The sequence below is a fragment of the Moschus berezovskii genome, chromosome 14, assembly GCF_049115385.1.
Source record: "Moschus berezovskii isolate FMDL1 chromosome 14, NW_MosBer_1.0, whole genome shotgun sequence".
NCBI lineage: Eukaryota > Metazoa > Chordata > Mammalia > Artiodactyla > Moschidae > Moschus > Moschus berezovskii.
Genome location: NC_142473.1, coordinates 32,189,549 through 32,213,677, shown reverse-complemented (window position 1 = coordinate 32,213,677; position 24,129 = coordinate 32,189,549). Strand labels below are relative to the sequence as shown.

Below are 24,129 nucleotides of genomic sequence, written 5' to 3'. Positions count from 1 at the left end.
ATTTAAGCCCTGTCACAGACACCTCCCCCCACCACGAAGGCCTCTGGGCAGCTTGCATCTTAAGCCTCAAACCTTCAGCTTTTTGACACCACCCCTCCCACTGAAATGAGCTGGAATTAGATTCTTCAGGTCCACTCCCTTCAAGTCCTGGTTCCACACATCATTAACCTCTGAGCCTCTATGTCTTTATTAATAAAGTTAGAAGAAAGAGGTGGAAAAGGAAAAGTTGAGAGGATCTAACATTTATCAAACACTTACAAAGTGCTGTGTAAGCATCTTTAATGCATTAATTCATTTATTCCTCACATCCGTACAAGGAGGATATAATCGTTGCCTCTATGGTCTTCATCGTCCATGGAGGGAAGTTGGCAAGATTCAGAGATGTTAAGTAACTTGCCCAAAGACACAGAGCTAACAAAATGCCTGAGACTGGATTCAAATCCAAGGGTCTTCATTCATATTCAATGGTAATAGGGCACCCAGCAGAGTTTTGTGGATAGCGCGTGATGAGGTGGGGTGGCCTGGGGGGGACTGTCTCTCCGTGATTTGGTGACCCTGAAGGGGGCTCCTCGCTCCCTGCAGACGGCACGCCCCGCATCGTCTCATCCTTCAGCGAGAAGGTGGTCAACCCCGGGGAGCAGTTCTCGCTGATGTGCGCGGCCAAGGGCGCCCCGCCCCCCACCGTCACCTGGGCCCTGGACGACGAGCCCATCGTGCGGGACGGGAGCCACCGCACCAACCAGTACACCCTGTCCGATGGCACCACCATCAGCCACATGAACGTCACGGGGCCCCAGATCCGTGACGGGGGCGTGTACCGGTGCACCGCGCGGAACTCGGTGGGCAGTGCTGAATATCAGGCGCGAATAAACGTAAGAGGTGCCTGTCTACATTTAAATATCAGAATAGGCTTTTAAGTTCCTTTGCCATCTCTGTGGTTACCATTATCTTGTGATTAGTACTTATTATTAATCGTCATTTTGATTTTAGTAGAGGTCTCTCTCCGGTCCCCCTCTCCCTGCCCCCCCGCAAACCCCATCGTCCATTCTTATGTGTGTGTGTGTGTCTTGTATAGTTCACCCTCTTTGCATTCCCATTCTCCTCCTCCCTTCACCCCTCCCACAATCCTGCCCCCTTTCCCATCCCTCCCCATCAATCTCTCTGGCTCCAGGTACATTAAGCACTCCACTGGCATCTGTGTCCCACCCAGGCCTTGCAAGGACAGGGACAAGGCAGGGGCAGTGGTCCAGGCTTGCCCTTTGATAGAGATGTCCACCAAAGCTTTATCCCCATGTGCCCCCACAGAGTCACCCCTGAGATGCTCCAGGAGCTGTGAGCAGCCAGGAGCCAGGGAACTATCTTCTCTCAATCTACCATCTCCTGGCTACCCTCTGAGACTCCAGCCATGAAGACTAGGGGGTTCAGGCTGGGTGAGGGTGCCCCAAGGCAGGCACCTCCATGAGTGGAGGAAGGAGTCTTCACGGTGACCTTCCCCGCGCCTCAGGTCTCCAACTTGCTGTGGTGAGACCAGAGGCTCCTCTGAAGCACTCTGTAGCCACATGGGGTCAGACTATTCCTCATCTGACCCTACCAGTGAGCCCTGACCCAAGAGCAAAAGAGGCACAGGGGAGTGGGAGGGCCCTGGTCCAGGGGTGCTGGTGGCTGCCATGGAAACAGGGAAAGGGAGAGGCGAGGTCATGCTGAATTCACCTGTGCCAGGTCTCTGACCCCCACATGAGAAACGTGGTCTCCCTTTGACCACCCTCCTGCCCTCTCTGAATTGGAAGGGGACAGAGCTGCCCAGTCGTGGGAGATGCCTTGGTCCAGCCCCTCATCTGCTGGGTGAGTGGGGAGCTGGAAGCCCAGAGTTTCATATACCTGCTCCAGCACTAACCCTGCGTGGTAACCTCTGAGCCCCCTTTGCAATTCCCATATAGCCATCTGCCCACTGACCCAGCCTACGACCCTCCCGCCTTCCGCCAGTGTGATCAGAGCCCCTCTGTGTAGCCCCTTCCCAGGGGCGCACAGAACACATTTATTTACTTGTTGAAACAAAAGCTTCCAAGGAAGACCTTCCTATTGTCCTTTAAATAGTTAATATATGTGAGGTCCTTTTCGGTGTAAGACCATTGTGAGCAAATCGAATGAAAGTAACAGCATCTCAACATTTCCATTTTAACCCCCAGATCTTAGTCGTCTCCTAAATGAGGACTCACCCTCCCAGATCCCCATCACTTCTAGTTGAGGCTTTGGTTTGCTCATCTAGCTCATCCCAGTAGGGGAATGGATTCTCGCCCCAGGGCATGAATGAACAGTCTCTGTTTGCAACTGTTTGAAGCTAGTAACAGTGAATCCTGGAGAGACCCCGGGTGCCCCCAGTTCCAGCCTCTGTCTCATAAAAAAAAGGGAGGGCCTCGCTCTCCCCCTGCCGAATTTCCATCCCCTAAGAGTTTCCGAGGCCAAACAACTGAGAAGAGCATCACAGGGTGACGCCTGGCTGTCCCTGGCTAACAGCACCATCACCCGTCCTCTCCTCCTCCCTCCCGACTCCTGCCCAGGGCCCCCCAGCATCCGGGCGATGAGGAACATCACGGCCGTGGCTGGGCGGGACACCCTTATCAACTGCAGGGTCATCGGCTATCCCTACTACTCCATCAAGTGGTATAAAGATGCCCTCCTGCTGCCCGACAACCACCGCCAGGTGGTGTTTGAGAACGGGACCCTCAAGCTGACGGATGTGCAGAAGGGCATGGACGAGGGAGAATACCTGTGCAGTGTCCTCATCCAGCCGCAGCTCTCCATCAGCCAGAGCGTCCACGTGGCCGTCAAAGGTAGGCTTCCCCCCGCTGCCACCCTGAACCGGAGCACCCCCCGCCCCCGGTCACCCAGGATTGCAGGCCCCTCTCCGCAGCCACTCAGCCGGCAGCAGGCAGTCCTGAGTGGAAAGCCAAGGAAGAGAAAGCTCTGGCCTGGAGTTTGGAAAAAGTGAGGCAGGGAGATTGCACGGGGGCGGGGGTCACAAGAAGGCCACGGGTACCTCTACGTCCAGTTCTGGCTGTGGGCTGCAGGTCAAGGCAGCGCTGGCCCCAGGGGCATGAGGGGTCGGTGACACACAAGAGGAGTCGGGTCACCTGGGAAAGAGGCCCACGTCAGAGGTGATCGGCTATATTGTTCCTCTATGTTAGCATGGAGCCACCCAGAATTCAGCAGGACCCATCAGAGACCAGCAGGTATGCGAGGGGCAGGACTCAGAATGGAAGCAGCAGGAGGTAGGGTGGAAGGTGCAGGTGCTGGGTGCCTTGACTCCCTTCCGGGGTTCAGACAGGCGAGGCTGCTTTTCCGTAATTGACAAGGACCTTTCAACTGCTAAGGGCTTCACTGGTGACTCATATGGTAAAGAATCTGCCCGCAATGCAGGACACACAAGTTCAATTTCTGTGTCAGGAAGATCCCCAGAAGAAAATGGCAACCCACTCCAGTATTCTTGCCTGGGACATCCCATGGACAGAGGAGCCTGGGGGGCTACAAGTCCATGAGGTCACTAGGAGTCAGACACAACTGAGCGACTAACACTTTCAGCTGCTAATGCTGTTGGAGGCCTGGAACCTAAAACCCTCATCCCTCCCAGGCCCTCCACGCTCACCTAGGCAAGGTCTGTGTTCTGTTCAGGCACCTGACACTGTGCCTGGTACATGGTAGCCATTCAGTAAATGTTTGTGGATTGAAGGAATGAAGGCATATAAATGAGCAAATAAATGCCTGACTGAGTGACAGAGGTCCCCTGGGGTCAGGGGCTGTGTGGCGCTGGGAAGCTCCCTCTCAAACATATTCTTTGAAACTGACAGGCCTGGAGATTGTCTGGATGGTGGGTGAGAGCTGGGTGGCCTGGTTTCCCAGGGGGCAGGGTGGAGAGGTGGGGTCTGCCTCCTGGCTGAGGAGGGGTCCCTGAAAGCCAGGCAGCTGGGGTGCAGGGTCATTGGGCCAGTGGTGGCCGTGATGGGTAAGGGCTTCTGTCCCTTTCTGAAGAGCTGGGGCGGGCTCCAGCATATCCCCAAATAGGAAACATGAACCCAGAAAGGAAGCCAGCCTGTCCCTCGAGGCCACAGGAAGGAGAAAGCTGGGGGCTCCAGGCTTGGAAAGGGGCTCTAACATGGGGGGAGGGCCCAGCGGGCCCAGATTCCTGAAGCAAGATGGAGTGGAGGCCTTGTGAACAGAGCAGGGGGACTCAGCGTCTGGGCCTTGCGGACAGGAAGTGGGGGACTCGGGGGTGTCTGGGCCTTGTGGACAGAAAGGGAGGTTCTCAGGGGCATCTGGGCCTTGTGGACAGGAAGAGGGGGTCTCGGGGGCGTTTGGGCATAGCAGACAGGACAGGGGGTCTTGGAGGCATCTGGGCCTCATGGACAGGAAGGGAGGAGTCTAGGGGAAGGACTGGTTTGGGGAGACAGATGCTGCCTCTGGTTTGGACCCCTCAAGCGTGCGGTGAAGATGGGCCTTCGGGGGGAAATGTCAGAACAGCTGGGGAAACGGAAGGTGCAGCAAAGGGTGCAATCAGGGTTTCGCTCCTCCGCGGCCTCTTGTCGGTGCACCAGGGTCACGTCACATGCCCCCTCAAGCACCCACCACCTGTCGCAGTGCCAGACGGTGTGTGCTGCTTGAGCCCAAACTGAGGCTTTAGTCTGGGTTGCGGTGGCTTTCTGGGAAGCCTGGCTCTGAGCCTGAGAGCTGGGCCACCTCAGGCTTGGAGACGAGAGACAAGACCTTCACAGCGTCCGCCTCCTGCCTCCTTGCTGCTGCACCCCAGGCGGGTGAAGGGCCATTCTGGCCCCTCTTCAGCCTGAAACCCCTGCCCAGCCCAGCATCCTCATGCCAGCAGGAACCTCCGAACCCCCGGGCCCACCCGCAGCCTGGCTCCCGGCATCACGGGACGACCTGCCTGTATCCATTTCTGTTACGCGCGGTGGACTGAGAGTTCACAGTGTAAACATCACATATTAAAACATCTAACCTTTGCTCTATTCCCTCCGCCCAGCTGCACCGGCGAGCATTCGGCCGGATTTGTTGACTTAAAAAAAAAATAACAGGGCTCCAGTGAGCCTTGTAGTACGCAGAACATCCTGAAAGCTGCTTCTGCTCATCAATTATTCAACTCCATTCAGGGAACGATCAGCCCTAATGAATTGAATCTGATGCATTCCGTCTCAGCGACTCGCTGGGCCTGTTGTGATTGTGCTGAGGGACAGTGTCTCCGGGCCCTGGGCGAGGGAAGGGATGTGTGTGTGTGTCTCCGGGCCCTGGGCGAGGGAAGGGGTGTGCGTGTGTGTGTGTGTGTGTGTGAAGGGGTGTGTGTGTGAAGGGGTGTGTGTGTGTGTGTATGTGTGGAAAGGGGTGTGTGTGTGTGTGTGTGTGTGTGGGAAGGGGTGTGTGTGTGTGTCTCCGGGCCCAGGGCAAGGGAAGGGGTGTGTGTGTGTGTGTGTCTCCGGGCCCAGGGCGAGGGAAGGGGTGTGTGTGTGTTTGTGTGTGTGTGTGTGTGTCTCCGGGCCCAGGGCGAGGGAAGGGGTGTGTGTGTGTGTGTGTGTGTGTGTCCAGGGTGAGGGAAGGGGCGTGTGTGTGTGTGTGTGTAATCCCAGAGCGCAGAGCCCCTGCACTGGGCACGTGTGGCTCCCAGCATGCAGCACGAGCTTGGCATTCACAAGCAGAGATGTGATGTGTGTGTACAGTGCACACGCGGCCCCTTCCCTGCCCGCAGGGTCTGCAAATCCAGCCGCAGAAGGGGTACAGTCCTCCGTTTTCTCTCCAAACCAGTGCAGGGGCTCTGCGACCCTGTGCCCCTGCCCATCCGAAAGCTTAAATCCATCCTTCCCCCTCCTTCCCAGACTCCCTCTCCCCACCTCATTAGAATGCGCTTTTGCAGAAGAATCCATCAGAGCTGATTATGAGCATGCTGCTTGATTAGCTGATGTGCTGTTCGAAGAGCTACTCGAGGAGGAGGAGGGTGGAGGAGGCGCCTCTGGGCGTAGAAAGGGGACCAACCCTGGGGGAGGGAAGGGACCCAAGGACAGACCTCTAGACCCACTCCTGCCGGTCTGCCTGGGACGTGCATCCCACCCAGAGGGTCAGAGCAGAGACCCAGAGTGTAGGGACGGGGGCATGGGGTGAGACGGGGCACTGGAAGCTTGGGATCAGTTGGAAGTCCTACCCCCTCATCTCTCTGTAGGGCCAAGTGCCCACGGGCAGGGCAGGGCAGGGCAGGGCAAAAACCCACACTACTCCATGAGCTGGTAAAACCCATGCTGACTCCATTCCTTCTGGGACTGCTTGTCTTCTGATGAATTTTCCAAACACTGAGATGAGGCAAGCAGAACACACCAGACACACATGCATGCACACACATGTGCAGAGACCTGTGTGCATGGGTACACACGCATGGACACACTGTATGCTTTGTATGCATGTGCCTGCAACAGATGAACATACATTAGCCTGTCCACACTTCACACATACCACACGCAGTGGTCTATACGCAAAATGTTCCCTCTGTCCTCATCCTCCTGTGAAGTGATATTCCTGAGCCACAGATGGTAGCTGCAGGTGCTACCATAGAGGAGATCCCCCAAGTGAGCCTGCTGTGACCAGCAAGGCAGAGAGGGTGAGGGTGCTTCCACGGCTGCCTGGAATCGGGTGCGTGTGACCCTGACTGGCAGGGGAGAGCCAGGCTGTGAAAAAGGCGAGGTTTGTTTCTGGGCATCCAGAGAGAGTCTTAGTAGGATGCTGAGAGGAAGGCATGGAGATTCAACATAGATTTGGTGTCTTTAGGGCCCCCTGTAGCTGAAAAATAATGTAGCATAAAAGCGTCTCTGGGCACGCAGGCTGAATGTTTAATTAACTAAGAAAGCAGGGATGTAACAGGAGCTCCTTGGCTTTGGCCCAGCAAAGGAACATCTCCATCCCCACACTGAGCCTCCGGAGGCCCTTCAAAACAAGGGCATGAGTTGCTTTCTGCCCATTCTCAGTAAGGCCAGGACCCGGAGGTAGTGCCAGGTCCCTCTGGATAGCAGAGAGCACACACATGCAGGTGCACACTCCTCACCCACACCCCTCCCCTCGCTGCTCAACCAGTCCCTGCTGTGTGCCTGGGGGCTCCTCCTTCCCCCCTTTCATCCTAGAGAATAGGGGTTTCTACGATCATGGGGCTTAAGAGAGAGCTGGTTCCCCGGCCAAATGCACAGGTGGAGATTTAGAAGGAACCCGCTGGAATCCACAGGAAGTGGGCACAACGGGTTTCCAGGGACAGGTTGCCCAACGCACTGGGGGAGGGACATCGAGGATGCTGCTGCCCACGGCCCTGTTCCTCAGCAGAGGAAGCCAGGGGCACCCGAGCAAGCCTCCTCCTTACTGGACAGACAGGGCTCACGCGACGGCAGTGCTGAGAATGAAGCAGCATCTATCTGTCCATTCAGAGACGTTGACTGTGCCCCCACTCTCTTCCAGACGCTATTCTGTGAACACCACTGTGCTCAAGACAGGCAAAATTCCTGCCCTTGGGGAACTTACATTCTAGTGGGGGAAATGGTTACTGCGTGCAATAGGTAAAAGATGTTTCATGTCAAACAGGGAGTGGGGAGCAGAGTGCCAAGGGACATGCAGAGTGGTTTGCAGTTTTAAATAGGGCAGTCAGGGAAGGCCTTCTGGAGAAGAGGGGGCTGTGTTTAAAAAAAAAAAAAACTGAAGTGACAACATTCCTAAAACATGAGACTTGTTACAACTGGAAGATCAGTGTCAGGCTTTAGTGACTGTTGGGTCCAACTGCCCCATTTTGCAGATGAGGAAACTGAGGCTCGGGGGCAGAGCAGGGTGGTGGCTAGAGGGCAGCATGCCCACGTTGCTCTCGGATAACAGAGTCTCTCCCCATCTCCATGCTGCCCAAGCAGGGAAACTCCAACTTTGCACAGTGCCCATTCTCTGCCAAATAGTGTAATAAATAAAAAGATTCAGTCTTGAAGAGAGCTCATGAGAGTCACCATAAAGTGTTTATGGGCTGAGCTGGAGGTCAGCATGGCCTCCTCTGCACAGCGCCCCCAAAAAGCGGCCGTAACAGCTTTATGGTGGCCGGGAACCACAGGGACTGCCACGGCTGCTCTGTCGCCTAAGCCACTCCAGCCTCTGAGTTCTTCGCCATCACAACAGCTTGCTCCGACCCTGCCTCCCACAAAGCGGAGAGTTGCCCTCTCACCAAAGATGAATGTGGCCAGAGCAGGGCTTCCAGAGAGAAATCCCTTCATTACACGGCATTCATGCCCTACCTTCAGACTGTGTGCTGGGGAGATGCTGGGAGTCAGGGCAGGAGGGTCCCTGTAGCCCTCTGGTAACACTGAAGAAATTCCTGGGCATCACTGCCATGGAGGTGATCCAATCCTCAACTTCTTCTTTCTCAGATGTGGAGATGGACACACACACACACCACACACACTCAAGGAGCCATGTCCACCTCTGAGTGCTGGGGAGACACCACCGCCTCCCAGTTTACAAAGTAGCCCCCCGTCCACATTGCAGGGCCCCCTGCCCTGATTCTCAGAACCTCCCACTCACAGCCTCCGCTCCGTGTTTGGCGAGCCCGTGAAGGAGCCAGGGTCCCTAGGCTTTCTTCTCCTCCAGGCAGTCCTCGTGTGCCTGGACTTCTGGGGTTGTGGGAATGCCATCCTGGAGCTGAGGAATTCTGTGAGCAGCTCTGGCCTCTACCACCCTGTCCAAGGAGCTTCTGAGGGGACATTTATCCCCCACAATACCATACCTGCCCATCAACTGCAGCAGGGGGCAGTGGGGAGGGGAGTAAGGAACCTTACTCTTTGAACCCCCCGGGGGTTGTCTGGTCATCTGCCTCCTGCAGGACAGCAGTGAAGGAGAGCTCTGGCCATCCCAGGTGACTGTCTAACCCCCAGGATGGATATTGACTGCTCTGTCCTTGAGTGGACACTCATATTGCCATCAATATTATTCTGGAAGACCAGAAGGGAATGACAGCCTGTGATTGGCCTCTGCCTCTCGGCTCAGCCTTCTCCTGCATTCTCACTCATGTATTTTGTAAAGCACAAGCGTCCTTTAACTCTGTCCAAATGCCACCTCCTCCATGCAGCTGCAGTCACCCAACCAGATGACACGCTCTCTGCTCTGAGTTCAGCATCTGTGTTTTCGGGTGGAGCTTGTTCAGTAACCACCAAGGGAGATGTCTTACCTTCCCAAGCAAATGCTAAGCTTCTGGAGGTTCTATCCACAATTCAAAGCATGTTCCTACTTTCCCCAGCCCACAAGGAGCATAATGCCTTCACAGTGCAGGCATTTCATAAATATTCGATGAATTAGTTAATTACTGAATTAACCTGCCTTAGTAACTTGTTCCATTATCTAAATCCCTTCTTACTGAGAGAGACGATCTTCCCCTTGCCTGAGCTCAATCTTCCTGCCTCGTTGCAGTCTCCACTCGCTGTGTTCTCGATAGAAATGGAGTGCTTGGCCATCCACCCCTGAGGCACGGCCCTCTCCACCTGCCTCATGCCTTGCTTGCCCCACAGACTCCTTTCATGACTGTCCGACTCTCTTGTCCATGGAACCGGCTCTTGTTCTAGGACAGCAAGGGCCTGACTCTGGGGAAGAACTAAGGGAGAAGCTCCTAGCTCCCAAATTATGTCACATAAATACAGCATCTTGAGACACACGGTAGAGCTCCCTCTTTTCTGGACCAACCCCCATCTTGTGCTTTCCCCACCCCTTGCCCACCTCTAAGGTCCACGCAGGAAATGATAGCCAGACATGTATTTACTCACCTGACAAGCACTTATTGGGCTCTTTCAATTTGCCAGGTGTAATAAATACTGCCCTGTAGGGGCTCCCAGACCTCCCAGGGAAGGTGGTACTGTGAAAAGTTACCTCACTGTGTGATCAGGGCCATGATCAAATGTGAGCCAAGTGCTGCAGGGCTGTGCAGGAGGAGAGCAGGCTTCACAGAGGAGGTGGTACTGGAGCCAGGTCTGAAAGGATGAAGAGAAGTTTCCCATGAGGCCTCCTAGACTCTAGCTTTGAGCCTTTGTGGGAAGGAAGGCTGGACCAGAACTGGTTCTGCTAAGCCAAAGGAGACACACTGGCTGGCAGATCTGAGTCTGTGCAACAATTCCATCAAAAAGTCCATGGTGGCCAGAGGACTCAATCTAATCTAAGTTCCCAGCGAAGGGAGGATGGAACCTCCCAGGAAGGTCAGCGGAACCCAACAAGGAATCTCTAGGAAACTTTATCAATGAGCACTGGTCCATTTCTAGAGTCAGGGATCCAGAGACATCTCATTGGAGATATGCAAGACCCAAACCACTCAGAATATGGGGATAAGACCCCCAACCCAGAGAGCAGCTGCAGCCAGAGGTTGGGATGCAGATATCCGAACCATGACTAGAGTCCCAGAAAAGCTGGCTAGACTGAGGACCTGGACTGGGGCTCATGGTGGAGCCCACATGGTAGTTATTTCCACCCAGTGCCCAGCCGTATTCACTGGACCTGGACTGAGATTTCAGAGCTGTGGGTGTTCGTGGTGAACTGGTGGAGCCCTCATGGCCAGAGTGAAGGGTATGGTGGGAGGTGGCGTTGGGAAGGTCAGGTCAGTTAAGGCCCCTGCTTCATCCCATAGGCCTTGGGGATAATGTCCCTCCTCAGTGTCACTCCCTCTGGACCTAGAACTCTTGACCAGGAACTTTCCCAAAGGTCCAAAGGGCTGCCAAGGGTTTTGCCACACCTGGCTATTTCTCAGGGGCTGCTCCCTACTGAACTCTGAAAATCCTTGGGGTGCAGGGAGAGCCTGGGACGTGCATATGATGTCGCCCATCCCTTTCCCCTCTAGGTTCATCACCCCACCCTCACCTGCTGTGTCCACTCTGGGTGGGGAGACTAGCAGGCTTCCAGGAGGGATGGGGCTGGTGCCTGGGAGGAGGTCGGAGGACTGTGGACGGCTTGGTAATTTAATTATTTGACTGCAGAAAGGAGATCTCATCTACTGGGTGCTCATCCTTGTTAAGCTAATTGTCTGTCTCCTTCTCTCTCTTCTCCCCCCACTTGCCGGGGAAGTCGCTGTGGCCTAATTGAGTTATCATAAAGATAATGGCTGATGCTCTAGCCAGGGCTGAGAAAGGAGGATCCCTCTTACAGCAGCTCAGGCTCCAGACAGGCTCCCACCCCCACCCAGGAGCTGAGATGTGGGCAGTAGGAGGAGGAGGGGGTGGGGAGGCTGTGTGGATGATGCTTTGCCAGGTGAGTCTGCTCATGGATGACAGGGCTCCCCCTCTGCTCTTTCCTGCCACCCAAGGAGAGCTTGTGTATGAGACAAAACAGTCTCTGATCTAGGCATGTTTGGGGCTTTCTCAACAAGGCAACAAGGTAGCATAAGGAAGAGGTTTTGGACTTGGAGAGCAGAGAGATCAGGTTCTAAATCACACAGTCCCCTCTTATAAGCTGGGTGATGGAAGGCAAATGATTGCTCTGAACTCAGTTCTCTCATCTGTGAAATGGAGACAGCTCAGCTCACATCACATTCTTGGTGGAAGGATTCAATAAGAAGGTGTGGATCAAGCAGCTGAAATAACCAGTGACGGGAGCTTCCATCCGCCTGTCCTAACACGTGATGACAATGGAAAGGGATGGGCTGGGTGACAGGGCCTCCGCAGGAGGAGGCGAGGATACAGCAGCCTGGCTGGGGGACAGCCCGAGCATCTGGGGCACATCATCTCTAGCCATGCCAGGCCCCCAGACAGCTGGAGATGCAGCTCTGGGATACCACGATGAGCACAGGGGCACCGAGGGATGGCAGGAAAGTCAGGGTAAAAGCTGAGGAGTGTGTCAGCAAGCTGACAGGAGTCAAGAAGCACATGAGTCACCACCATTCCAGTTCAGGACAAATCTGAAGGTCATGATGGATGCAGGCCAGCCCAGGCCCTGCAGAGAGAGCGGATCCCAGGCCTGGGTAGGCAGGGGATGGAACCCAGGGGATGATGTCAGGGCACCCAAGGGATTCTGCATATATATATATATATAGGAGAACAGGCACCAGTGCCCAGGGGATTCTGTGTGCAGCCCACACAGGGTTGGGAGGAGCCAGAAGGCCAGACAGGGGCGGGTGTGCTGCCAGCCAGGCTGGGGCACGTGGGGGCCTGACCGCAGCACCCCCCTTGCCTTCCCAGTGCCGCCTCTCATCCAGCCCTTCGAGTTCCCACCTGCCTCCATCGGCCAGCTGCTCTACATCCCCTGTGTGGTGTCCTCAGGGGACATGCCCATCCGCATCACATGGAGGAAAGACGGGCAGGTGATCATCTCGGGCTCGGGCGTGACCATCGAGAGCAAGGAGTTCATGAGCTCCCTGCAGATCTCCAGCGTCTCCCTCAAGCACAACGGCAACTATACGTGCATCGCCAGCAACGCAGCGGCCACCGTGAGCAGGGAGCGCCAGCTTATTGTGCGTGGTGAGTGGGACAGGCCGGCCCCATCGGGGGAGCTGGGCCCCAGCTCTGCTGTGGCTGGACACAGGCTCTCTAGATTTCCAGTCTGAATCACAGGCTCAGAGAAAGTTGACTCCAGCAGGGGCCTTAAGGATCAAGAGGTTCAAACCTCTTACTCTCCGGGAAACCGAGGCCTTGCGAGGGGAAGACTCGGTTGGTCACTGGTGATGTCAGAATTGGTGCTCGGAATTCCTTATGTCCAACCTGATATGACTGGCAAAAGCTCTCAACATCTTGGGTTTCAGAGGTGCCTGCTACCCAACTTTGTAGTGGTCCAGGCAGGGCTGACATTAGCAAGAAGGTGCCTAGAGCCCCAGGAAACCTATCAGAGACCGAGCTGATCTGTTCCTCCCCCACCCCCCTCTTTCTGCAGTGCCCCCTCGATTTGTGGTGCAGCCCAACAACCAGGATGGCATCTATGGCAAGGCCGGTGTGCTCAACTGCTCGGTGGATGGCTACCCCCCACCCAAGGTCATGTGGAAGCATGCCAAGGGTAAGTCCCTGGCCAGCCAGCATCTCTGACACAGCTGGGTGGGGAGGGGAGGATGCTAATGCAACTGAAGCCTTGTCCCTATGCAGGACTCCTAGTCCTAGGTTCTGAGCTCTCAGGGTACCCCAGGCTACATCGGAACAGGAGGTCCTCCTCAGCCACCCACAAGGGTCTATGGACGAGGAACAGCTGGGGTCATGCTAGTTCTGAATTTCCTCTTGTCCCCATAGATTGACCTCTGCCGTCTTCTCTCCAGCTCTAGAACTCAATCCAATCCACTTTCCCTATCCCTCCCCAAGTATCCCCTGCCCACCCTGGGGTCCCAGAGCCTCACCAACCCCTGCTCCTCACTTGTCAAACCTATTCTGGGATCTCGGTCCTTCTTGGAACCCAACTTCCTCCCAAGGATGCATTTGGTATCTGACTAAGTCCCACACCAACCTCTTATCCTTACTGTGTCCATGGCTGACTTTGGGGGAAGGGGAGGAGAGATTTGAAGCCCCCCCCCAACCTTGGAGGATGGCTGGCCTCTTTCCCAGGCCTGACTGCCTAAGACCAGGCAAGTACCACGTGAGGGCTGTCTTCCCTTTGCCGATTACCCAGTGGCCCAAAGATAACTCTTTCTTCCTCTGCAAGGAATTCAGCCCAAAGGAAGCTCAGTGCCAAGGTGGGCACCGAGCTGAGGCCCCCGAGTCCATCTCCATTCCTCAGATCTGGGGCAGGCTCAGACCTCTGTGAGGGTCTTTCCTGTTAGAAACTGTGTGAGCTCCCAGCCCTTCAGGGATGCTTCAAAATGGCCCTAAATCAGCAAAAGAAAGGTGTCAGGGCCGTTCCTTGAGGCACTCTGATCCCCCCAGCTCACTCCCTGACCCAGCCACCAGCCCTCCTCTCTTCTGCCTCCTTGCAGGGAGTGGGAACCCCCAGCAATACCACCCAGTGCCCCTCACCGGCCGCATCCAGATCCTGCCCAACAGCTCGCTGCTGATCCGCCACGTCCTGGAAGAGGACATCGGCTACTACCTGTGCCAGGCCAGCAACGGCGTGGGCACCGACATCAGCAAGTCCATGCTGCTCACCGTTAAGAGTGAGTTTTGCCCCCGTGAGCCCCTCCCAGACCCCTGATCACAGGCCGAGGCCGTCTCTGCACTCACCCTGCCTCCCCACCTGGTTTCCACTGCTCTTTCTGGGAGAGGGAGGCAGGAAGCATTCCTAGGCAGAGGTGGGCTTAGGAACTCTGAGGAGGGATTCAAAATCACTCTCATCTGAGACAACGGCCTCACTGTGAACGGCCCCAGCTCACTCTGCTCTTTTCATGATAAACAGGTTCGGTTAAGTCACTAAGTCATGTCTGACTCTTTGTGACCCCATGGACTGCAGCCCACCAGGCTCCTCTGTCCATGGGATTTCCCAGGAAAGAACAGTGAAGTGTGCTGCCATGCCCTTCTCCAGGGGATCTTCCCAACCCAGGGATCAAATTCGGGTCTCCTGCACGGCAGGCAGACTCTCTACCGATTGAGCCACTAGGGAAGCATTTGCTATACCAAAATATCATGTGACAGCCTATTTATTTTGCTCTGTAGGGTGGCAATTCCATCTGAATAGTAATATCGAACTATTTTTTTTTCTGTTATTTAATGTATGCCTGCTTGTGTATAACCTATTAGTGGCTTAGAAAAGAAAAGATCATATACACAGAATAGGAGAAAGGCCTGTGGGATCTGGGTTCTGATTCCAGGTCCACCTTTTGATGTTCCTGTCTTTGGGCAAGTGACTTCACATCTTTAGGTTCCTTTCCTCACCTGTGCTAGGGGTTTGTTCCCAGCCCACTAGGCTCACAAAATCATTGTGCTTAATGCAGGAAATGATCATGGAAAAGGGAAGACAATTCAGAAAGGGCAAAAGAGCAATAAAACTCACCTTAGCTCAGTGCCATACCTCTGGCTTCTAAATCCCCAGACCTAGAGTCGGAATCAATCGCCTTGAAGTCTGGAATAGCCTTAAGTTCTGTTAAGTCACCCACAGACATTCCTACTGGGCAAACCTATCCCTTCATGCTTTTAGGGGTCTATATAGTAGGCCCCAAAGATTCAAGTCAGGACAGTGTCTGAAACACCTCAGGCCACAGAGAAGAGCAGTTAAACCCTGAGTTTTAGCACCTGACCAAGCCAGCTGTGAATCTGGGCATAATCACTGTGCCCTCTCTGGGTTTTCTTGGGCTCTGTATCTCATGTTCCTGCTGTACAAAAATGAGAGTCATGAGAGCACCTTACCTGTTATGTTTTATATCAAAAGTAAGTCAGATGATGTGTGTAACGCAACCAGTATGGTACCTGGCACCCAGTAGGCCATCAGAGATTCAGCCACCAGTTTTGGTTTTAATGGGAGACCCTCCAGGGTACGTGTAGGAAAGGCTGATGAGAGCAGTGCCCAGTGTGCGGCCTGCCCAGCATCTCCCTGGAGGCCCCGCCTTTAAGAGTCATAGTTTCTTTATCGCTTGCCAAACCCGTGTTCAGCTCAGCACAAGACGGGGAAGCCCCGGCCATCGATCGATGCTCAGGGAGCTCCGGGCGCCGGAATCCCCGCCCTGGGGAGCTGCTTCCCTCACACTATCAAAAAGCACTTTGTCCTTAATAAAACCAGGCAATCAATCTACATCCCTCAGCCAGGGAGAGGAGAACACTGCTAATTCTGCCTGCGTGAGGCGAGAGGAATAGTAGGCACTTCGTGAAACTAGCCTGGCTGTTTGATCCTTATCTCCCCACTGTCAGCAGGAGAAAAAGAGCTCAAACTCTCAGCTTTTTTTTTTTTTTTTTTGGTTTTTGCTCTTTTCCTCTGAGTTAAAGGATTACACTGGGCAAACATGGCTGTGTCTTTGGGCCCGTGGTTCCTCTGTGTCAATGAGGCATACGCGGGTGATGGGGGAATGCGGTGATCCGGAGGTGGGTGGTGTGTGAGGAGAATCGGTTCACATCAGGCTGTCCCTGACATCCAGGGGGTCCTAGGCGAGTCACCTCCCCCCGCCCCCCAGACCTTCATTTTTCTGTGCCGTCTGTCCTCACTTCACAGCCCAGGCAGGAGCTACAAAAGCACGTTTTGTAAATCCAGGGCAGGCTCATGAACACGGGCAACAACAGATCATATGCTCAGCCACCCACATTCACAGGAGTGTACACCTCTGGTGTCCGCCTCTGGCCCCTCTTTCCAAGGGATGACGGCAGCTCCGCACACCTTGCCACTTGTGGGCAGAATCTGGCCCTTGATCCTCCAGCCCCACCCCCACCCCCCGCCACCCTTGTCCTGTTTCAGCCGCTGTGTCACTTGGCTCCGCCTCCTTCCATAGTAGGGTGCACCCGCAGGGCTTTCCCTAGGTCCGCCTCGGCACCATCCCACCAAGTCCTCCGGGTTTTTCCCACGCACTGCACCTCCCTCCTCTGCCGCCTGTGACACAGTCTCTCTGCACTGCTCACCCAGCCCTCCACCCTCTCCTCCTCCAACCTCCCCACAGGCTGCTGTCCGCTATGCCCCCACGCCCTCTGCACACCCAGGGTCCCCAAACCGTCACCCACAGGTGCTGCCTTGGGTGGCCCTTTCTTCGCACCCTTTCTCCATCACAAACACCTCCTTCTGTTTCCACCCTGCTCTCCCCAGTGACCCACCAGCCACGCTAAAGGCCCCTGCTGCTGCTGCTGCTGAGTCCCTTCAGTCGTGTCCGACTCTCTGCAACCCGAGAGACGGCAGCCCACCAGGCTCCCCCGTCCCTGGGAGTCTCCAGGCAAGAACACTGGAGTGGGGTGCCATTTCCTTCTCCAACGTGTGAAAGTGAAGTCGCTCAGTCCTGTCCGACTCTTAGCGACCCCATGGACTGCAGCCTACCAGGCTCCTCCGTCCATGGGATTTTCCAGGCAAGAGTACTGGAGTGGGGTGCCATTGCCTTCTCCAAGGAAAGCCCATAAGTGCCTTAAAAAGCTGCAAACAAGTGTCTTTCTCATACAAAGAGAATCAGGGATGCAGTGATCAATTCTAACTTGGGTAGCCATTAAGGGAATATTAAGAAAAGTTCCACAAAAGGAGTAGTTGCTAAGTAGGACTTGAAGGATGAGAAGGATGCTGACAAGAACCAATGGAAGCAAGGTCTTTCCATTCCAGGATGAGGACAGAATATAGCAACAGTGTGGAGGCAGGCAAGTCCATGCATTCCAGGAGGAACTTAGGGTTTCTGATAGAGAGTGAAGGGAGGATCGGCAGGGAGAATACACATGAGGTGCTTGTGGGTTTTGTAAGCAAAATGTTTTCTTTCTATGCTATGTTGACTCTTGATATCAGGCACCAAACCAGCGTTGCAGAAGCCCAGGGGTCTAGTGCAGGTTGGGATTCCAGAGCTGGTTCTTGGACAATTTCTTTCCTCAAGGCCCCAGATGTCTAAGAATTCGTTAGAGGGAGCAAAAGGTTTTCCTAGTCCCTGGACACACTTGTTGGCAACCATCCAGGCCCAGCTGGTCCCCAGTCCTCTCTGACCCCCAGAATGTGGGTGCTGCTGAGGCCATGGGTACCTGAGCATACAGCTCAGCCTTAGCACTGCCACAGCACAGCACTTGACAGTTTACAAAGCCCATTCCCAGCCTGTGATGTTGGCGGACAGTAGCTCCTTCTCAGGGAAGGAAAGATCCTGGATCAAAGTGATTGAGTGATAGAATCCCAGCTGAGACAAGTGTTTGCCTCTGTGAACTCATGTTTTGATAGTGAGCGCGCAGACCAAGAGATGGAAGACTGGTTGCTGGTCCCGGCTCTGCGACTCACTGGCTCTGTATCCACGAGCCACCCTTTCCCTTCTCTGGGCCTCAGTTTCCTCATCTGTACCGTGAGGCCTGCACTAGAATCTAGTGCATCGCTGATCCCAAGGTCCCTGTCAGCTCAGACAGTCTATGATTCTAGCTATGCGCTTGGTCCTTTTAGGGCACCAGACCACCTCCCAGAACTTGGCTGAAAAATAAATGTAATTAACAGATGAAAATACTGCATCCACAGGGCTACATTTTATCTCCCTGTTAAAATGTAAAATGAAACAAGAAAGATAATGACCAAAAGGAGGAGGAGGCAGTCCCCCCTCCATCTGACAGTGGGGTGAAAGTAAAGCATCTTCAGAGAGAATGCTTCATCAAGAGGCAGGTACAAAGAAATGCCACTTAGTCAGAGGTGCAAGAGCTGGCTGTGTTTTGATGCCACTGCTGCATGGGACTCAGTCATCCCTTTGTGCCACAGGTTACCTGACTAGACAGGTTCTGTTACACCCCCAGACTCCCCTCCACTCTGTGAAGGCTCTAGTGACGGGCCCAAGGCAAAGCCCACAGCCGATTAAACCTATAAGGGCTCTTTGTTTGGTCTGGCTTTTGATTTGTTTGTTTAGCAAAATGTCAGACCAATTAAAGCCAGATCCAAGAGCCCTCCAGAGCTCACAGGCAGCTGCAGAACCACAGAATTCAGGAGGGAGGAGAGGAGGAGCCAAGTGGGGAGTAGGGGGAGTGGAGACGGGGGGCCTGCCCTGGTGGAAGGAAGTCCCGGGCTGGGTAGACCAGATCACCTACCAGCGGTTGACCATTGGTGCAGAGGCTGGGATGCAAAACTTTGGAAAGACAATTGTGTATCCGATGACCTGAGATGTTCATAATTTCACATTTGCTCAAAGGTAACTCCTTCTGTTGGGCAGAAGCACCCCCTCCCTTGGACCTGGTGGCCAGGGCTCCTGCTCTAGAGCTTCTTCTGCCCTCCTCAGCCCCCACCCTTCCCACGGGGCAAGGAACCTATGACCAAAGGACACAGCTGCCCAGAACCCACTCCTCCCTTTCTCAACCATGCTCTAGGCACCCAGGCTAGAGACATCCTATCACCAGGCCAGGCTTTCTCCTCCTTTCTCCCCCACTGAACCCTGGTCAGGAGGGCCCAGCCTGAGCCCACGCACCCTATGCAGGACCCAGGGAGGCCAGAATGAGTAGCTGTAGATTAGCAGACAGGAAGATCCTGATCAGGGAGACAAGAGTCCTGATTTCCTGTCCCCATGTGCCCCCACTGCTTCCAGATAAACCAGGTCAGTCCCTCTCTCTCCCTGAGGCTCAGTTTGTTCCTCTCTTCAGAGAAGTCATGATCTTTCTCTCCTTTGCCTCAGCCTCTGAGGCATTAACAGAGCTCAGCAAGGTGAGTGATACTTGCTGTGCCAGTGGAGACCTGGTGGGGTGTGTGAGCACAGTTCCAGAACCTACCATGCAGAAGCCCTTGGTGTTTCAGGGCAGCAGTCACCAACTTTCTTGGCCCCAGGGACCAGTTTCATGGAAGACAGTTTTTCCATGGACTAGGGTGGGGGGTGGTTTCAGAATGATTCAAGCATATTACATTTGAAGTGACGTCGCTCAGCCGTGTCCGACTCTGTGACCCCGTGGACTGTAGCCTACCAGGCTTCTCCGTCCATGGGATTTTCCAGGCAAGAATACTGGAGTGGGTTGTCATTTCCTTCTCCAGGGGATCTTCCCCGCCCAGGGACTGAACCCAGGTCTCCCACATTGTAGGCGGACGCTTTACTGTCTGAGCCACTGGGGAAGTCCATATTACATTTATTGTACACTTTATTTCCATCATTATTACATCAGCTCCACCTCAGGTCAGCTGGTCTTAGATCCCAGGGGCTGCATGCTCAGTCGTGTCCTACGACTCTTGCGACCCCATGGACTGTAGCCCCCACTCCTTGCATTCCCTGCCCCGCACCCCCGCCAGTCCTCAGGACACCATCAGGCTCCCATCTGGGCCTCCCAGGTCTACGGAGACTTGAGACCTGCAAAGTCAAGATTCTGAGAAAACTTTCTTCTGCTCGTGTGATTCACACCCAGGCCTGCCACTGCCCACAGGCAGTGGGTGCCCATCCCAGGGCCAGGTGCTGGAGTGGGAGGTGTGGGGTAGGGTACTGTGGCCTGGCCACTCTCCTGTTCCTACTGCTTACCCAGGCCAACCTGTCCACAGCGCTGAGGGCGTAATAGGGGTGAGCTCCCCACAGAGCAAGGGCAGTAAAGCCCACAACCTCCCACCTTAGGCAGCCCCTCCAGCTCCACGGGGACTGGCTATGACTGTCCTCCTGAAAACTCAGTGTGGGGAATTTCTGTCACACACTGGAACCTTGTATTTGCTCCCTAGAGCCGCTGTAACAGAGTTCCACAAACCAAGTAGCTTAAAAGAACAGAATTATATTCTCCCACAGTTCTGGAAGGCTCGAAATTCCAAATCAGGGTGCCAGCAGGGCTGTGCTCTCTCTGCAGGCTCTAAGGGAACCTGTTTTTCTTGCCTCTGCCAGTGGCTGCCAGCCATCCTTGGCATCCCTCCCTCGGATTGGAGTCTCTGCCTGCATCTCCCTGGGTGTCTTCACACCAGCTTCCCTCTGTGTGTGTCTCCCCTCTCCTTCTTATAAGGACACCAGTCATAGTGGACTAAGGGCCCTTCCTACTCCAGGAAGACATCTCTTTAAGAAATATTTATTTATGTGTCTTTACTTGGCTGCCCGGGGTCTTAGCTGCGGCATGCAGGGTCTTGAATCTTTGTTGTGGCACACGGGATCTTTAGTTGCAGCATGTAGGATCTAGTTCCCTGACCAGGGATAGAACCTGGGGACCCCTGCAGTGTGGGAGCCTGGAGTCTTAGCCACTGGACCACCAGGGAAGTCCCAAGACATTACTAATAGTTGATATCTACAAAGATCTTATTTCCAAATAAGACCATGTTCACAGGTACCAGAATCTAGGACTTGAGGTATCTTTTGGGGGAACACAAGTCAAACCACAACAATCCCCAGGCCCAGTGATTTCGTGTTCACAGCTGCATACTTCCCAGAACTCTGGGAGCAAAAGTGCCCTCCTTTTCAGGATGCCACCACTGCCCTTGTCTGAATACACCCAGCCTCCTCACCAAAACTGTTTCTTGGTCGAGAGCTGATGAGCCCAGCCTCCCCTGTACATTAGCCCTAGAGCAGGGGTCAGCAAATGGCCAAGGGCCATATCTGGCCAGCTGCCCCTTTTGCTGGAGCACAGCCACGCCCATCCTTCATATCCTATTACCTGTGGCTGCTTTCAGAGCTACAGCCCCTGAATTGAGTCACTGAAACACAGACCTGTGGCCTGCAAAGCTTAGCATATGTGTATGTACTGTGGGTCTTTTGCAGGAAAATTTAGGGTATTCGCAGCAATGACCCCGAAATACTACCTTCCGAGTAATTAAAGAAAGATGGGGCAATGTCTCCTTTTGCCTCTGAAAGGATTCTGATGTTCAAGCTCATTTCAGAGTTGAGTGTTTTCTCATCTCTAAGATGGGGATAAAAGTCCTACCCACCCCCTTAGGTTGGAGCTGGTGGATTTAGTGAAATAATTCAAATAGAGCATTAACCAGGGTGCATGGCACATCATGAACATTCAGTAAACATCAGCTGTTTTCATTATTGCTATCATTTTCCTGTTATTCTGGGGAGTGTAGAAGACCAGAGGTGAGGGAAAACCAGGTCTCACCCTCACATGAGAAAACTAGCCCCCACCTCCTGACCCCTGACCCTGTGCTTCTGCTTCTCAGCAAGCAGCCAAGAGAGGGACTGATTGATCCATTTTCTGGCTGGAGAAATCGAGGCCTGGTGAGTTTGAAGGCCTTGGCCGGCCCACCAGGCAGCAGAAACAGGGCTGCAGTCAAAATGTCAAAGGCTCCATGGTTCTCCATGACCCGCACCCCACCCCCTTCAGACACACACACTTTGTCAGTTCTGTTCCCCAGGCACACGGGCAGTGGACGGCTAGGGTCCCCCCGGCACCTCCCCACCAGCTCTTGGAGCCAAGGCTGATTGCTTCCATGCAATTTGAATTAATCTCATGCTTCAGGTGGAGCTTGGCTAATCAGGGGAGACAAGAAGCCGAAGTGGGTGCAATCAAATTAACAACGCTAGGCCCTGGCTCTTTAAGAAGGAAAAAACAAAGCAGGCACCAGAAGGCACCTCCCCCACCCCAACCAGCCCTTCTCTGGGGAAGCCTGGCACTGCTGCCAGGGCTGAGCGCAAAGCTTCTCCCACCCTACCCCACCCTGGGCCGACCACCCCACGTGCCAACAATGCCCCTTTGTGGCAGCTTATCTCACACCGCCAAACAGCCTGCGGTTCTTGTCCGGATCTTGTTAACAAGGAGCAGAGACACAAGCCTTTGCGGGGAGGGGGGAGTGGGCTGAGCTGGGGGGAAGGAGGGGCCCACTCACCTCGAATGGTGAACGGGTGCCTGTAATCCTTTCAGAAACAAAAGGAGATGCAAGCCTCCCAGCTGGGCAGCTCCCTTCTCCCCTGGGGAGGAGGGCATGCAGAACTCTCTTGAGCCTTCAGGGCATGTGCTGTCCCCTGGAGAAGGAGTCCATCCCGAAAAGCATCTTAACATGCCAGAGAGTGTATCTTTTTAGCAAAAAAAAAAACCTATGGGACTCCTGGAGAGATTTCAGTTAGACTCTCAGAAGGACTTCCTGAGACAGTCAAGTCGGGTCCTTGGGGTCAGTGAAGAATACCGTGACTTTGCTGCTCTTCCAACCTTCCTGGCCTTGAGGTCATCCTCCCTGAGGAGAGGAGGGACCAGAGAGGGCATCCACTTGAATGGGGAGGGGAGAACCATCCAGCCCTATGGTTCTTCCCTCAGACCTTGTGAGGAGCTCCTCAAGCCCCTCTCCCAAGCCACCCACCTGGAAGAACATAACAGCCTAACCCCTGGGTGTCCCGGCTCCCAGACCGATCTGCTTCACCCCCAGTTTGGCTGCACTTCTCTTCAGGGAAGCGGGGGTCTTTGCACCCACCTTCTGCTCCCCTGCCTCCTGCCCTTCTTCGACCAGCATAAATAATCAGCGGTAAAATCACAGGTGCCCTGAATCCTGGCTCTGCTGCTCACTAGCTGTGTGGCCTTGGGCAATTTACTTCTCAAAGCCTCAGTTTGCCCATCTGTAAGTGAAAGTGCTAGTCGCTCACCCGTGTCCAACTCTTTGAGACCCCTGCCAGGCTCTTCTGTCCATGGAGTTCTCCAGGCAAGAATACTGAAGGGCGTTGCCATTCCCTTCTCCAAGCGATCTTCCCAACCCAGTGATGGAATCGGGGTCTCCTGCATTGTGAGCAGATTCTTTACCATCTGAGTAAAGTGGGAGTAAAAACAGGGTTGTGAGGATTAAATGAGTTAATGCATTTAAAGGAATGCAGAATCAGTTCAGTTCAGTCGCTCAGTCGTGTCCGACTCTTTGCGACCCCATGAATCACAGCACGCCAGGCCTCCCTGTCCATCACCAATTCCCGGAGTTCACTCAAACTCATGTCCATAGAGTCGGTGATGCCATCCAGCCATCTCATTCTCTGTCATCCCCGTCTCCTCCCACCCCCAATCCCTCCTAGCATCAGACTCTTTTCCAGTGAATAGTGTCTAGCAAATAGTAAGCGCTCGATAACGTAAACTTCTAGGATTATCCTGTACTGGTGCCCCAAGCTGCCTTTGTTTTTGTTTTTTTTAATCTTTAAATACGTATATATTTTATTTATTATTTGGCTGCACCGGGTCTTAGTTGCACCATGCGTGATCTAATTCCCCAACCAGGAATCAAACCTGGGCCCCCTGCATTGGGAGTGTGGAGTCTTAGCCACTGGACCGCCAGGGAAGTCCCCCAAGCTTCCTTCTGAAGCGTAGCATTCCACACCTCTTCCCCATTTTATCAGGCCTCTCCCAACAGCTGGTGGCATTCACGTCCTTTTTCTTCCACATCCTCCTTCCCACACGCACTGCTCTTCTCCTCTGGGTATTGGGAACTGAATCTTCCCTCCCTGGTGATTCGGGGACTGTCAGAAACACCAGCTGAGCTCCAATTGCCAGAAGAGAGGGAGGGACACAGAGACAGAGAAGGCCAACTCATCGCCTCCCAGACTCCTGCCCCCAGGCCCGGCCAGCCCCGGCCTGGGCCCCTGGCCCCCTGGCCCCGCCCTCCTCCAGTTCTCAGCTTCCTGCTCGCCCTTTAGAATTCCTGCATGTCATGTCACTCCCAACCACTTCTGGGACAAAGCCCAGGATGGGAGAACAGCACACCAGGGCA

General features: G+C 54.3%; 1 protein-coding gene across 1 annotated transcript in view; it reads left to right on the top strand.

Moving 5' to 3' along the window:
* DSCAML1 (DS cell adhesion molecule like 1) overlaps positions 1-24,129 on the top strand; it is a 361,215-nt gene that overhangs the window by 275,810 nt on the left and 61,276 nt on the right. The window contains exons 7-11 of the mRNA XM_055423097.2: positions 583-879; positions 2,559-2,831; positions 12,213-12,491; positions 12,901-13,020; positions 13,925-14,101. Of these exons, the coding sequence (XP_055279072.2) occupies positions 583-879; positions 2,559-2,831; positions 12,213-12,491; positions 12,901-13,020; positions 13,925-14,101 (1,146 nt within the window). The remainder of the gene's footprint in view (positions 1-582; positions 880-2,558; positions 2,832-12,212; positions 12,492-12,900; positions 13,021-13,924; positions 14,102-24,129) is intronic.